Source organism: Schistocerca nitens, chromosome 2 (genome assembly GCF_023898315.1).
Source record: "Schistocerca nitens isolate TAMUIC-IGC-003100 chromosome 2, iqSchNite1.1, whole genome shotgun sequence".
In the NCBI taxonomy this organism is placed as follows: domain Eukaryota; kingdom Metazoa; phylum Arthropoda; class Insecta; order Orthoptera; family Acrididae; genus Schistocerca; species Schistocerca nitens.
This window is the reverse complement of record NC_064615.1, coordinates 258,364,478-258,381,185: the sequence shown is the minus strand read 5'-3', so window position 1 is coordinate 258,381,185 and position 16,708 is coordinate 258,364,478. Positions and strand designations below refer to the sequence as shown.

The 16,708-nt window shown below is 41.4% G+C and overlaps 1 protein-coding gene across 1 annotated transcript in view; it reads left to right on the top strand.

Moving 5' to 3' along the window:
• Positions 1-2,173: 2,173 nt before the first annotated feature.
• Positions 2,174-16,708, top strand: part of LOC126234344 (esterase E4-like) — a 60,638-nt gene continuing 46,103 nt past the window's right edge. The window contains exons 1-2 of the mRNA XM_049943030.1: positions 2,174-2,442; positions 14,591-14,728. Coding sequence (XP_049798987.1) covers positions 2,218-2,442; positions 14,591-14,728 — 363 coding nt within the window. The 5' untranslated portion in view covers positions 2,174-2,217. The remainder of the gene's footprint in view (positions 2,443-14,590; positions 14,729-16,708) is intronic.

The window sequence follows — 16,708 nt, the reverse complement described above, 5'->3', positions numbered from 1 at the left end:
GACACAATCTTACTACTGAACATTTGGAATAGTATCTCGTCGTTTCTGTTTACAATAGTAGAAAAATGTAAAATAAATTGTAAATGTTACTTTGGTCCAATAGTATTAATTAAAAGTTAATGCTGTTCAAAAAATTCATGATTATATGTTGTTTTTTAAATAAAATATTACGGAGATTATGAGCGTGACCCTCTGCGCGCGATATATCTCGAAGTTGGCCCTGTCCATATCGGTTGTTTCGTTGCATCCCGTTGTTACCGACAACAATGGGCAAGAAGGAACAATTCTTGAAATACGATATGCGTCCCCATTTTGCAAATTTTTAGAAAATAATCCCAGAAAGCCCCCTTCCCTAACCTCTAACAGAAAGTATTCATAAAATGGTATCAGCGTTCTACATGTACCGATTTTTCACGTGGCCTTCCTCGTAATTGATATTCACAGGTCCGACTTCGAGATATAATGCACGCAGGAACTACAATTTTTTTTTATTATTATTTGACCTTCCATATTTTGACACTTTTCATGCATTTTTATGCATAGTTGCATGTATATTTTTAGGTTTCTATGGAAATGGAAGCGCTATTGGCAAGGGATTTCAGATCGATTCCGTATTTCTGGGTTTCCGAAAGGCTTTTGGCACTGTACCACTCAAGCGGCTCGTAGTGAAATTGCGTGCTTATGGGGTATCGTCTCAGTTATGTGACTGGATCTGTGATTTCCTGTCAGATAGGTCAGAGTTCGTTGTAATTGACGGAAAGTCATCGAGTAAAACAGAAGTGATTTCTAGCGTTCCCCAAGGTAGTGTTATAGGCCCTTTGCTGTTCCTTATCTATATAAACGATTTGGGGGACAATCTGAGCAGCCGTCTTCGGTTGTTTGCAGATGACGCTGTCGTTCATCGACTAATAAAGTCATCAGAAGATCGAAACAAACTGCAAAACGATTTAGAAGAAATATAGGAATGGTGCGAAAAGTGGCAGTTGACTCTAAATAACGAAAAGTGTGAGGTCATCCACATGAGTGCTAAAAGGAAACTTCGGTTACACGATAAATCAGTCTAATCTAAAAGCCGTAAATTCAACTAAATACCTAGGTATTACAATTCCGAACAACTTAAATTGGAAGGAACACATATAAAATGTTGTGGGGAAGGCAGGACACTTGGAAATGTACAGACCTACTAAGGAGACTGCCTACACTACGCTTGTCCGTCCTCTTTTAGAATACTGCTGCGCGGTGTGGGATCCTTACCAGATAGGATTGACGGAGTACATCGAAAAAGTTCAAAGAAAGGCAGCACGTTTTGTATTATCGCGAAATATGGGAGAGAGTGTCACAGAAATGATACAGGATTTGGGCAGTAAATCATTAAAAGAAAGGCGTTTTTCGTTGCGACGGAACGTTCTCTCGAAATTCCAATCACCAACTTTCTCCTCCGAATCCGAAAATATTTTATTGACACCGACCTACATAGGGAGGAACGATCACCACGATAAAATAAGGGAAATCAGAGCTCGTACGGAAAGATACAGATGTTCACTCCTTCCGCGCGCTATACAAGATTGGACTAATAGAGAATTGTGAAGGTGGTTCGATGAACCCTCTGCCATGCACTTAAATGTGATTTGCAGAGTATCCATGTAGATGTAGATGTAGATCGTATGGCACTGATGCATATAATCCGGTGTCTACTAATCACATAATAGCTACGGTATCTACAATATGTCGAACGACGCACACTACAGTAAATTGCAGGCATGCTTGGATTCAGTGCTTCAAGACCAGAATGTTGTTTCCATGACACCACTTCATCACATCGAGCTCAGTAAAGGCTACGTGAAAAATGTCAAACCAAGAAGACGCACCAGTGTTTTGTCCGACTGCAGCAATATGTTATCTCTTAGAGGGATAATCTAGAAGTTATCCGTAGTTTCAGAGTGGTGGCTGATAACGTTGATGAATAACTGCGAAAACATTGTCGCTACGTGGCCACACTAGCAGGTATTTGGATGTCATTTGCTTCGAACTCATAACTTACAGGTGAAGAATCCAGCAACAGTAGCTGCTGCCTTTCCTCCAATAACTTTAGTTGCCTTCGTGGACGCAACGGCGCTGCTGCAGCCGGCTCGTGCAGGAAAACGCGCCGTCAGCTCGTTACGTTACAAGACAGCTGCCGATCGCCAGCCGAGCGCTAGTACGCGCCCGCCGCCCACCATGGTAGCTAGACCGCGCGCCTGCTGTCTGCTGCTGCCGCTGATGCTGTTGGCGGGTTTCGCCGTAGCGACGCCTGCTTCCGACGTGCAACAGGACGATCTGGTGGTCGAGACGCGCTTAGGGAAACTGCGCGGGTCAATCATCACGTCGCGGAAAGGACGGCCCATCTACTCTTTCAGAGGGGTCCGCTTCGCTAAACCTCCTATTGGCAATCTCCGTTTCCAGGTAGGATAAACGGTTCTCTGTCGCCGAGACGTAAACACAGGTAGCTCAATAATCTCTGAATAGTGCTCTTAGATCGTTTAATGATTTTTGTTTTTTAGGGTTCCGTACCTTTACGGGGTCGCTTTGTTGTTCATCTGCCTGTTCGACTTAAAATCTTTTTTCTCATGAACGAGTAAACATATCAAGTTCAAATTTATTTCATACACTGAAATCTATGATCCTTTGGCGGTGTAGAAAATTGCAGCTTCTAAGTCAATTCAATCAAGAGATACCGCCATTTATGTCACATGTTTTAATACTCGCAAACTCCCACACCAAAACCTATTGGATACTTCCTGTTGACCTAGAATCACAAAATCTGGCAAAAAGGAAGGTTTCAGAAGGTTTCACAGTACAACCAAAGGAATAAATCCTTAAACTGTAAATTTGTAATTATATCAGACGAAAACAAATTATTTTGTCATTTTTTTATCCAACGTCATATTTGACATTATAACCTGTCAGTAATTCTGCTTTCAGGCAGGCTAGATCGCAATGGTAAAACTCAGACAAGCAAAGAATGACATTATTGCTCATATAACGTAATTCGGAATTTATCTGCCATCAGACAGTCAGGAGAGTTTACTGCACGTACATATGGCGTTTCAAGCTATGAAACATTTGTAGACTAGTCTGCGAATGTTTGTTTCCCATACAAATTGAAACGCCATATCTATGCGTAGTAATCGGTCCTGGGTATCTGATGATGGATAAATCATGAAACGCCTTATATGAGCAATAAAATGATTCCTTACCTGATTTTTGTCTTTTAGCACTGCGACCCAATCAACCTGAAAGCAGATCTGTTGATTATTGTAATACAGGTCGCCTGCTTCCTGCATGACTTTATGTCAGATTTATATCATTGAAATTAAAAAAAAATCTACATAATCTTGGTATCCCTGGGACCGATATCTTGCCAGTATTAATCTCGATAACTGGCAAAAACGGTTGAGATTCTCGATTCCCAGAATGGATACCTACATACGTAGTTAATTTTGTACGAGACCGTCAGTGCGCCAGTTCTACTCAGACCTTGTGATTTTTTTTCTTTATATATATTATTTCTACATCTACATCTACATGGATACTCTGCAAATTACATTTAAGTGCCTGGCAGAGGGTTCATCGAACCACCTTCACAATTCTCTATTATTCCAATCTCGTATAGCGCGCGGAAGGAATAAACCCCTATATCTTTCCGTACGAGCTCTGATTTTCCTTATTTTATCTTGGTGATCGTTCCTCCCCATGTAATTTGGTGTCAACAAAATATTTTCGCATTCGGAGGAGAAAGTTGGTGATTGGAATTTCGTGAGCAGATTCCGCCGCAACGAAAAACGCCTTTCTTTTAATGGTGTCCATCCCAAATCCTGTATCATTTCTGTGACACTCTCTCCCATATTTCGCGATAATACAAAACGTGCTGCCTTTCTTTCGTGTGACATTTTTTCGGCTGCTGCCATCATGGAACCCAAATTTAGAACGAAGTTCACTCAGTATCAGTGTAAATACTATGCTTACCAGCGCATCAACATTGAGATCGTGGGCGTCCGCAGAATTTTTTCCTTGCGTTGGCTAAGGCTCTAAGAATGCCATTTCTGATAAAAATGAGCTGGTCGATTTCGAGACATCTCATGCTGTAACAACTAAATTTTATAGGCGACACCAAAAACTTATTATGTCCCAGAGAAAAAAAATGGCTCTGAGCACTATGGGACTTAACTTCTGAGGTCATCAGTCCCCTAGTCTTAGAACTACTTAAACCTAACTAACGTAAGGACATCACACACATACATGCCCGAGGCAGGATTCGAAACTGCGACCGTAGCGGTCGCGCGGTTCCAGACTGTAGCGCCTAGAACCGCTCGGCCACTTCGGGCGGCTGTCCCAGATAATTCATGGTTATCCACTCGATCTAAGAATAAAAATTCTATTCAATAGATTGGACGGAGGGAGGGGAAGGTGGGGGGGCGGGGAGATGACGGAAGTGCCCCGTCTTGCCCCACCCCCCTTGCAGGCGCCTATGGTTGAGACTGAACTTTGCTCCAAGCTCTAGGTGTGCATCTGATGAGTGCAGCGGGGAAAACGAGTTACCTTTAGTAATGAAATAATGTAATAAATAAAAAGTACCAAGCAATCGAGATAACGTTATGGGTTAAGATCATAACGATCAGACAAATTTCTACCCTTCAGTAACATATAAATAAGACTCCAATAAGTGCACGTAGGTCTGTATTTTTCAGATTCCCATCAGCTGAATAAAAGTTTGCATCTATATATGGTTGTACCAGAGGACCGTGTGGGTAATTCATTTTTCTTAAATTACTGCTTTGTTGCTCGAACAGTCCACGGGTGTACTGCCGGTCCATAGTGTCCAACTGGCACAATATTTCGGCGATCAGACATGTCGCCATCGTCAGGTGCGCTGACAAACTGAGCTCCTGAGAGCGGGCAGCCGTCTTAAATCCCCTCCCCCTGCGAGGCGTTCTCACCGCGGCCGCGCGTCGGCGGTTGCTGAGACGCTGGCGTCGGCTTCTGTGGTGGCGTCGGTGTAGTTGCCTTCTTTAGATATGTAATATCCAGATGTTATTAAAGCAGAAATTGTCTTTTTAATGGAAGTTTGCACTCAATGTTGACATCTAAGTTAAAGAATACACGAATCAAGCAGGGATGTCTCACATTAAATTTGTAAACCATAAAACTCATCCCTCTCAACAATGTTGTGCGACCTGTCACCGAGTCGAAAATAAGACATATGATGACCCTTATCCCGTACATTCCTTCGGTGCACCATGCTTTCTTCAACCAACTGACATCTGCAAGTTCGGCTCAGGAAACTGGACCTGGACATATTGACCCTTTGGCAGAGGAAGATGATGTGAATGTTGAAATCTAGTAAACAGACATGGTGCATTATAAAGCCTCTTGAAACATCAGTATGACAAGAATTACATTTTAAGACATTTCGACGTTCATAAACAACAAATTATTTGTAATCCGTGTATGAACGGACTGCTGAACTATTAGACAGACTTAGTAGGTAGCATTCTAGTAATTAACAACAATCGTGCAATTATTTTATCTCAGTTTGTGAGAGAAAAGTGCACAATGGGAGCAACACGCGCAGACTCACATTTACTGTATCACATTATGTTTATGTTTTATAAATAAATTGCAATTATGGAGATTAAAAGACAGGGCATTCCTTCACAGGTATTTAACTTCAGCAAAACGTTGACAAGAAGAGTGGCATACTATAAGTGAATTTCTGAGAGGAAAAGTGGTACTCCAACTTTTACGGACTATAAAAAGGAAGTGGGGAAACTGAGTAATATGGCTTTGGCTCTCGGCGGCTTCCATGTAAATAACAGCGAATATTGCGGAACAAATTTGTTTTACATTCATAAGGAAATTCAAGAATGTGTTAAAAACGCTAAGATGAAAAAAAAGTATTAGCGTATAGCTGGACGCAAACTTACTTCGTTCAGTTCTGCAATCCACTTCCTTAGTCAATACGCTACACAGAAAGCATCCAACTTTTAACTTCATTGTTGTTCATCTTAGTATCTCGTGAAAGCTCTTGCCACCGATACCTTATCAATTGACATTTAATTATAAGATATCGTATCAAAAGTGAAGTGTTTGTTTTGAATCTTCAATGCGCCGAGGCCATGAAACGAGATACTGCAGTTTACAACACAAAAACAGCGAAATATGACGAAATTAATATGGCATCTATCGTATCCAGTAAGCGGAGCGTGTCACTACATTTTCCATTGTTTCCAGAATGAGCGGTGGGTCAACAACAGCCATAGCTGCAACGATTAGATAGAAAGTAAATTTTTATTACGAGTGGTTGTAACAGGAGAGTTGTGTGCATATATATGAGTAAGTATCACAACAGTGATCGTGTGTCAACCTGGATTCCAGAGTATTTTTGGTTCCAGATTTCGACAGACGCACGTTATATGAGTAGTATGTGACAATTAGTATTTCATTTTGCCCTGCGTCGAGGTTAACCGTCGCTCGTTTGTGAGGAGTGACTGCCTCAGATTTATGTTTAAAAGAGAATACATTTCCTTGTCTTGAAATTCAACAGTGGCTTTGACTACAGTGTAATCTCAATTCACTCCAATTTCAGCAGGGAAAATAGCTCTGGAATACCGCTGAAACATCTCGCTTTTCAAGTCGATCGCCTTTGTCTGGTAGCCATTTTCACAACCTGACTTTAGGCAGCTTTCTTTTTTTAATTAACAGAGTCGGAAAACCAATAAGAAGTGTTTAAGTAAGAGTTGTTTTCTGCCGCTCACACCGTAATAACATCATTAATGTACTATTAAGTGATGAGTTAACTCGCCAACCTAATTCACGTTAACATAATTTAGTTGCAGTTGTCAAGCTACGATAATGTACTATAAAGTGATGAGTTAACTCGCCAACCTAAATCAGATTAGCACAATTTAGTTGCAGACGTCAAGCCACCAGTATACGATAATGTACAGAGGGTTCTGTATAATACTGTAATGTAAACTTGAGGTAATGACAGAAACAAACAAAAACTATTTCAGGCTTAACTTTCGTAGATTAATTATCACTTGAAACATATTCAAATTTAAATAAAGGAAACCCACTGAGCACAAAGGTGCTCTAACATGTCTGGATCCATATTAAAAACTGTTATGCGTAACAGTTGGATCTTATGTCCAGCAATTTTATCTGCAAACACGGCCAATTCAAATTCAGTAAAATCTAACGATGAATATGTATTTAAGAGTATGAACGTTTAAATCTTTGTGACTGTATTATTTAAACGATGATGGAAAACACGCGTGAACAAGCTGCGAGTGTCAGAACGGAATATGGCAAATATCCATTACGAACTGAACTGAAAAGTGTGTTCTAGTTTATTTCACCTAAAAACAGCTTTTTAAACGGTTCATATAGGTTGATTTAACGTGGATTCCTTATCAGCTTAAGGTAATATTGACCTCTGTAAATGCTTCACATAAGTGAAAATACATGTTGCGAACGCAATAATCTCTGTATAACTGGTTGGATTTGCCGGTTTTCAGATGGAAGGAAGTAAGACCGTTACGAACAAGCATATTAAAACACCGTGGTGTGGAGAACAGACATTTTTCTTACACAGGTTGGCTTTTCGATGTGTAGAGAAAACAAAACAAGAATTGAAAAAGTCACGTACCATTTTTCGCGAAAAGCAATACTTGCAGTGCTACTATTGTTTTTCTGGAGTTGTCAAACATGAAGAAGGAAGAAAATAAAAGGGACTAATTCATGCTAAAATCGTCACACTGTTCAGATTTCACGCAGCTGCTTTGTCTAAACAAAACGTTGGTCACAAAATTCGCGAAGACATTTAGTAGTGAACCAGGTTACCTATGAACACACCAGTTCTTACGCGATGCGCCAGCAGACCTACTACATCTACATGTCTACTCTGCAATTCAAGATTAAGTGGTCGGCAGAGGAGTTCATCGAACCACTTTCAGACTGTTCCTCTCTCAATCCGCTCTCGAACGGCGCAAGGAAGAAACTAACACGTAAATCTTTCCGTAGGAGCTCTGATTTCTCTTGTTTTGCTACGATGGTTATTTCTCGCTGTTTAGGTGCCAGTCAAAAAAACATTTTGGCATTCGAAAGAGAAATTTGGTGATGGAAATTTCGTGAAAAGATCTCGCCACAACGAGAAACGTTTTTGTTTTAATGATTTACAGCACAACTCGCGTATCATAGACATCACACTCTCCTATGTTTCGCGATAATACAAAACTAGCCGCACTTTGAACTTCTTCAGTGTTCTCCGTCAGTCCTTTGTGGTAAAGATCTCAGACCGCTCATCTGTTCTCCAGAAGAGGACGGCCACTCGTAATGTGGTAGATTCCTTAGTAGATTTCTTGGAACTCCCAAGCGTTCTTCCATGAAACGCTATCTTTGATTCACTTTCCTCACAACATTTTGTGTGTGATGGTTCCAATTTAATTTGTTCGTAATTATAGTTCCTAGGTATTTAGCTCAATCGACAGCTTTTAATTTTGTCTAATTTATCGTGTAATCGAAATTTAACGGAGTCCTTTTAGTACTCATTTGGACGACTTCTTAGTTTTATTGTTTCAATTCAATTTACGCTTTAACGCTTCATACAGATATCTTGTCTAAGTTATTCTGAAATTGTTTTTGATTTTCTGATGAGTTTCCTAAACGGTAAGCGACAGCGGCATTTGCAAGTAATCTAAATTGAATGCTCAGGTTGTTTGCTAAAACGTTATACGGATTTCGAAGCGAGTAGGGCCTATAACATTTCCTTGGGGAACTCCGGACATCACTTCTGTTCTACTTGATGATTTTCCGTCGATTACTACTTGGCGAGTATCATCTAACGAATGTGGTACTCTTTTACTTGAACGAAGAGTGGTCATGCAGTTTTTATTAGCATCTCGAAAAAATTACGTTACCGGTATATAATTAATTTGTTTGTTTGCAAGTACATGTCTGCAGTCCTGGTACACAGTGACATCCCAGCCCCACAGTATCGTAGCATGCCGCTAGAGGAAGCGTGACCCATCTCCATTTTACCAAAAGGCTGATCATTTGGTTTTGGCTCCTCTAATGCTGTACTACGTACTGTGGCAAGCCCGCCCGGCTAGCCGTGCGGTCTGACGTGCTGCTTCCCGAGCGGGAAGGCGTGCCGGTCCCCAGCACGATTCCGCCCGGAGGTTTAGTGGCGAGGTCCTGTGTGCCGGGCAGCCTGTGGATGGTTCTTAAGGCCGGTTTCCATCTGCCTCGGCGAATGCTGGCTGGTTCCCCTTATTCCGCTTCAGTTACACCATGTCGGCGATTGCTGTGCAAACAGTCATCATGTACGTGTACACCATAATTACTCTACCACGCAAACATTGGGGTTACACTCGTCTGGTATGAGACATTCCCGAGGGGTCCACTGGGGGCCGAACAGCACAATGACCCTGGATTCGGTGTGGCGCGGCGGTGTGGATGGTGGACTGCTGTGGCCTGTTGTGGGGTTGTGAACCACTGTGGGCTACGGCGGGACGAAGCCTCTCCGTCGTTTCTAGGTCGCTGGTTCCATACACACAATACAATACACGTACTGTGGCACTGTGATTTCACTGTGTACCAGGACTGGAGCCACGTACCAGCTCTTCCCTCAATGCTCTGCAATATTTATGCGAACGACCAGCAATTCCCAGGTGGTACCAGAAGCTTCATATATGGAGGTGATCGAGTTATTGCCACTCAGGTAATCTGCTTTGAGACTGGAGAAGAAAAGCTATGAGAATCCCTATCTAAACTAACCGACTAATAGAGAGAAAACAACCTGAAGCCCAACGCACGAAAAACTCGGAAATGTGCATTTCATCTAAATAACAAGCCGGCGTCAAGGAATTCCCAAATAGCTTTGGAGGACGTTCAATTAGACCATTGTCAATTTCTAAGCATTTAGACTTAACAATAGGTAGCATCCTCACTTGAAAAGACCCTTGCATAAACACCCTACGGAAAGTGTCAGCTAGAAATAACTTCAGTCGCAAACTGGCTGGAGCCAATTGGGGTACACAGCCAGAGACATTGAGGAGTAACGCCCCTGCTCTGTGCTGTTTCGCCGCGCGCTATGCTTGCCCTGTTTGGTACAGATCCAGTCATGCTAAACAAGTTGACACTTCTCTGAAAGAAGGATGTCGACTCATCACTGGTTGCTAGAAATGAACACCACGTGATAAAGTTTACTGTTTGGCAGGGTTCGTTCCAAATGGTTCAAATGGTTCTGAGCACTATGCGACTTAACTTCTGAGGTCATCAGTCGCCTAGAACTTAGAACTAATTAAACCTAACTAACCTAAGGACTTCACACACATCCATGCCCGAGGCAGGATTCGAACCTGCGACCGTAGCGGTCGCTCGGTTCCAGACTGTAGCGCCCAGAACCGCACGGCCACTACGGCCGGCAGGGTTCGTTCCAACAGGTATTACAAGAGAGGTTACGTCCATGGATGAGAGATGTAAAGCACGTGCCTCATTTTCACCCTCATTGCGTGGATATACACCTGACCAACAACGACTTTGATCTAGGAGTATTTCCTACCTACAATCAAAAACCTAAACGAACTTCCTCAGACTGCAATGTTAAGATTATGAAGGACGATGCACACCCACCTAGCTGGTTGTATGCTACCAATCGAATACCTTGCCCCAGCAGATAAAAAACGCTTATCTACCAGGAAACCTTGAAAATATTTCGTACAGATACAGAATATGTATGTTAAATTGGAGCGTTCAAACCCCATCTAGGTTCAGCGAATGTGCAAAGATCAAATCACAGCCCACTTCATGAACTACAGCAAGTGCCCTTTTAGATGTGCAGTGATGAATTTTATGGTAGCGACGCCTAATGCATTTGATTAAAAAGTTAGTTACTTCATTTATTTTTTTCGAGATGGTAATTTTATGGCCTCTATTCTTACATATTCGCCACGTACTGTCAACACGAACCTGGAAGCAAAGCTCATTTGTTCCGGCGTACGAGTGACTGGCAAAGACGGTTTCCGAAGGCGTCCCAATAAACAAAAAACCTTGGTGTTAATTATACACTAAACCACTGGTCAAACAAAAAGATGGAAGAGGAATTTTCTCTTGCAGTTTATCTATACTTCCTTCAGGCGACGTTATTGTATGCATTTAATAGTAGCCCTGTACACTAAAAACCTAATAGGTGCCCTAGACATTCTCTACGCCGCCCAGTCTAAGAAGAGATACGTTTCCAGTGATCGGTCACTTAGGGTTTCAGGAAGAAAACTAACATTTAATAATGCTGCAAGACCCCAAAACAGCCCAAGCGAATCCATAGCCCAGTTATATACAACAATATGTCATTAGTTACTGATTAATAGTAGTTATGGCACACGTATAGGCTCAGCAGCGATGTCTATTTTACAACCAAGGAGGTCGGTCATATGCCAAGCTCAGTCGATGCTGAGCCTACTGATTAAGTATAAACATGAAAGTACTAAAATATGAACTGGTACTTTACCATTATACCAGCATCTGTTATTTGAATATCTTATGTTGAAATACAGGGTCTCCTAGGACTTGTAAAAGGGACTGAATAGATAATATTTTAAATTGGAACCCAACGCGCCCACTTTTACAAGTAATTTACTGGGTGTGATCCAGTACATCATTTGGTTTAAAATTCCACTCATTAATAAACAAAGAGGAAACGTAATGCTATACGACCTCTTCCAGATCGGTTATGCGGCATCTCCTCCGAGCACAACAGTCACGCCTGCTGACGGTGAAGATACCCCTTTCTCGAACCCGTTGCGTGACTGTGGCAAAAAAAGATGTACGATGTACGATCTTGACAAAGACGACGAGTAGCTCTTCCATTGCCGTGAGTTTCGCCGTACAGGATCATGTTGGTATATTCTGCAAACGTGTTCTCAACCATGGTGCTCTAACACTCACAGACACGTGAACCAGGTCAGAGATGTGGGACAGACGTCAAATGACGCCAGACCGTCCCACGTAAACGCCCCCTCCCTCCTCCAGCATGACTACCCTGCTGCATACCTATCTAGCAAACGTGTCTTCAAACGGCTGCAGCCGGACATGGGTTCCTATTCAAAACGTTACGTGCTCGCTCCTCTGTACAAGTCATAGAAATATGTAACGGGAATTTTCTGACACCCTCTGTTAACAAGCAAAAGACAAAGAAGAAAATGAGTGAATTCTGTCTAAAGTAATATTAGGAAAAAAAATTGTATATTTAGTGAATTAACACAAACGGAGAAAAGATTAATAGATATTATGTATCACCACTAAACTCGACAGAACTGAACGGGGCGAAAGACATTTATCATACGTAAAAACGCCATGAAACCACCTTCTTGTTCACGAGGAAGCTCTCTCTGTATCTTCCACCAATCATTACACTACACAGCTCTCACAGTACGCCTTCTAAACATAAGTACTACAAATAAGATGTACTACTTTCCATCTTATGGAATATGCTTAGCAAAGGAGAAGAGCAATTCTATTTGACCAAAACTGAACTGAAACATGATTTACCGCTTGGTACGAATGTTCGTCTTACCGACTGTGCGACGTTGATCTGGGACTGTGCGAGTGGCGTCAAGCGGATGCTTCGACGAACACGAAACCAGGAAGCTGTCTGTTTTGTCACATATGCTCACAAAGGAAACCGCGAGTCACTTACATCTGGCTGCTTTCACTTTCTGTGACGCATCCGAAGCACAAAAATACCTACGGTCGGTGCATAGGAGACGACAGCTGTACACCGTTGGAGGTGGATATCGTCTTTTGCCAAAAAAAGGCAAATATTACGAATGAACTTCTGCAGTTAAAGTTTAATCTCGTCTACACGTTGTCATGTTAATGCGGCCACTGTGTGAGACGACAGGAATTCTGGAACTATTTCCAGCACTAGTCACGTCGTGTAAACACTAAGGAAGGAATCTACATCTAAAGCTACATGATTACTCTGCAATTCAGAATTAAATGCCTGACAGGAGGTTCATCGAACCATCTGCAAGCTATTTCTGTACGGTTCCACTCTCTAACACAGCGCGGGAAAAACGAGCACTTGAATCTTTCTTTGCGAGCTCTGATTTCTCTTATTTTAACACGATGATCATTTCTCGTTATGTACGCGTGAGACAGCAGAATATTTTTTCGCATTTGGAGGAGAAAGTTGGTGATTGAAATTTCACGAGAAGATTAATCCGCAACGAAAAACGCCTTTGTTTTAATGACTGCCACCCTAATTCATGCAATATGTCCGTTGCACTCTCTGCCTTATTTAGTGATACTACATTATTTAGTGATACTACAAAAGAACTGCCCTTCTTTGAACTTTTTCGATGTCCTCCGTCAGTCCCACCTGATGCAGATCCCACACGACAGAGCAATACTCCAGAAGAGAGCGGGCAAGCGTGGTGTACGCAGTCTATTTAGTCGATCTGTTGCATTTTCTAAGTATTCTGCCAAGAAATCGCAGTATTTAGTTTGCTTTACCCACAACGTTCCAAATGAAGTTATTCGTAAATGTAATCCCTAAGTATTTAGTTGAATTTACAGCTTTTAAATTTGTGTGATTTACCGTGTAACCGAAATTTAGGGGATTTCTTTTAGGACTCGTACGGGTAACTTCACATTTTTCATTACTTAGAGTCAGTTGCCACTTTTTGCACCACACAGATAACTTGTCTAAATCATTTAACAATTGTTTTTGGTTATCTGATGACTTTATAACACGGCAAATGACAGCATTATCTGCAAACAGTCTGTGTGGACTGCCCAGATTGTCTCCTACGTCGTTTACATACACCATGAACAGCAGAGGGCCTATAACACTTCCTTGGGGAACGCCTGGTATTACTTCTGTTTTACTTATGACTTTCCGTCAATGACTACGAACTGTGATCTACCTGACAGGGACGGACGAATCCAAACGCACAACTGAGACGATAATCCACAGACAAGCAAACTGATCAGAAGAGGCTTGTGAGAAACGGTGTCGAAATCCTTCTGGAAATCTAAAAATACGGAGTCAGTTTGACAACCCCTGTCGATAGCAATCATTACTTCGTCAGAATAGAGAGCTAGTGGTCTTTCACAAGAATGATTTTTCCTGACTCCGTGCAATCCGTGAATTGTGAAAAGCCTTGCGGAGTCCGTGGGTATTCTTCCAGATTTCTGCTACTGTTCGTATTGTCAGTGTTCTCGAAAGTAACCGCTTTGTCCCGGAAGTTGTAGACGCAAAACTCAAAACTGAGTACTTAATTTTTTTCAGTAAAGGAACCATACTTCCTAGGTGCGACTTAAAGATTGGTGTTTCCAATTTCAATAATATACTACAACAGCATCATTTGCATTTCTTGCCTAACCTGAGTTAACCGGACATTCACATACATGCAGTGCACTTCTTATGACTGAATTAACCCTGCCACGCGCTGACCAGTTCCTCATTTCACATTCACGATCCTTCTTGGTGATTCTACTGACAAATGCTGACTTGCGGAAGATGTTTATAGTGTATTCTTTATTTCAGGCTCCACAGGCCCTCGATCCCTGGACGGGAGTTGTAAATGCAACGGAGGATGGAAACGCTTGCCTGCAGCCCTATGCCAGTACTTCCATAGCACCTGCCTCTGAAGACTGCTTGTTCCTGAACGTCTACACAACACAGGTAGAAATACTGCTTTCCAGCACTTTAAATACATCACGTGTGATTAATTCACATATTTAAATACTTATAACTTTTGTACAACTTTCTCATACATATTATGTTATTTTTATTTTAGACAGTTATTGTTACAGTCGACTCTGGATAGGTCGAAGTTCAAGGTAACTAACGAAAAACGAAAACGATTCAACGAAAGTTTGATTAATCAAGGTAGAAACAGGAAAAAATCGGATTAAAAGGTTTAAAAATCGTATTGTACTGTCATTAACGTTCATATTTCTTTACAAAAGCAAGCAGAAAGTAGCAAGTAGATCTCAAATTAAAAGAAAATTGTTTTACCTATTTAATTACTATTTTATTTATTTTAACACTTCAAATTAAAGGCACAAACATATTTCCTAGAATACGCAAGAAACTTGTTTCATTTATTTTTCCGTGCTGAACAAACTGCCATCAACTCTCGCATTTTCTCCACAAATCTTCTTAAATACGAAGTCGCGTAGTTGTTTTTTTTAACAGTTAGTGAGCCACCCTTCACTAGCGAAGAACCCTTCAGAATCCAGACTAACAAAGAATTTAAAAAATTATTGAGCCTTTTTTTAAACATATAACCTCCGAAATATTACGTTTTACGCTCTTTATTGACAAAACCATTTCAGTAAGCATTCTTCAAAAAGCAGGAACTCACATACCGCTTCATCGCTCCTTATGATACGTTTTCTGCGATCTTATCTTTCTGCTTAAGGATTGCCCACAGAGTGGATGACGAAATTCCACGGTTTCAGTAAACTGCTTCGTTTCCATGAAGCCAGCCGGTGTGGCCGAGCGGTTCTAGGCGCTACAGTCTGGAACCGCGTGACCTCTACGGTCGCAGGTTCGAATCCTGCCTCGGGCATGTATGTGTGATGTCCTTAGGTTAGTTAGGTTTAAGCAGTTCTAAGTTCTAGGGGACTGATGACCTCAGATGTTAAGTCCCGTAGTGCTCAGGACCATTTGAACCATCTGTTCAATGAATATCAAACACTTGTGTTTCTTTGAAGTCAGTTTTATAGCTGATTTATGTAATGTATTAATGTATTTCAGTTTTGAGAAAACAAAGGTGTGTCGCTAAGAGTTGAATTACGAAATAATTATCCGAAGAGCTGAGGAAACAACTGGATTAAAAATGTTCAAATGTGTGTAAAATCTTATGGGACTTAACGGCTAAGGTCATCAGTCTCTAAGCTTACACAATACTTTAACCTAAATTATCCTAAGGACAAACACACACACCCATGCCCGAGGGAGGACTCGAACCTCCGCCGGGACAAGCCGCACAGTGTATGACTGCAGCGCCCTAGACCGCTCGGCTAATCCCGCGCGGCCAACTGGATTAACCGAGAGTTATACGAGGTGTGGCTAGAAAAAAACCGGACTAGTACTGGTGAAACAATAAAACGAATGCAATAAGGCTGAAAGTCGCGTGGCCTGTCACGTGACTCTCGCTCCGCCTACTGCTCGAGTTTCATCTGCCTCCTGCACTCAGTCTGCCCGTGGCGTCTGTTTTAAGTAGTTGACGTTTTGTCTGTGCGTCGGAAAATGTTGAGTGTACAGAAAGAACAGCGTGTTAACATCAAATTTTGTTTCAAACTAGGAAAATCTGCAAGTGAAACGTTTGTAATGTTACAACAAGTGTACGGCGATGATTGTTTATCGCGAACACAAGTGTTTGAGTGGTTTAAACGCCGGAGATACTCAAGAGAGATTCATGCAATGTGTATTTGCATCGAATAATATATTTTTAAACAATAAAAAGTACGACTATTTCTGTTAATTTTCATAATGTTCATATAAATTTGAATCTCAAACCATATACTTAAAAAAAATTACTACTTCTTACTACAGGGCAAATGGTGCCTCTCAAATTAGCTCTCCAGATGGAAGACTAGGTAACATCCCTTCGATGAAAAATTGTCGATTTTCAGATTGTTACTTTAAGAAAGT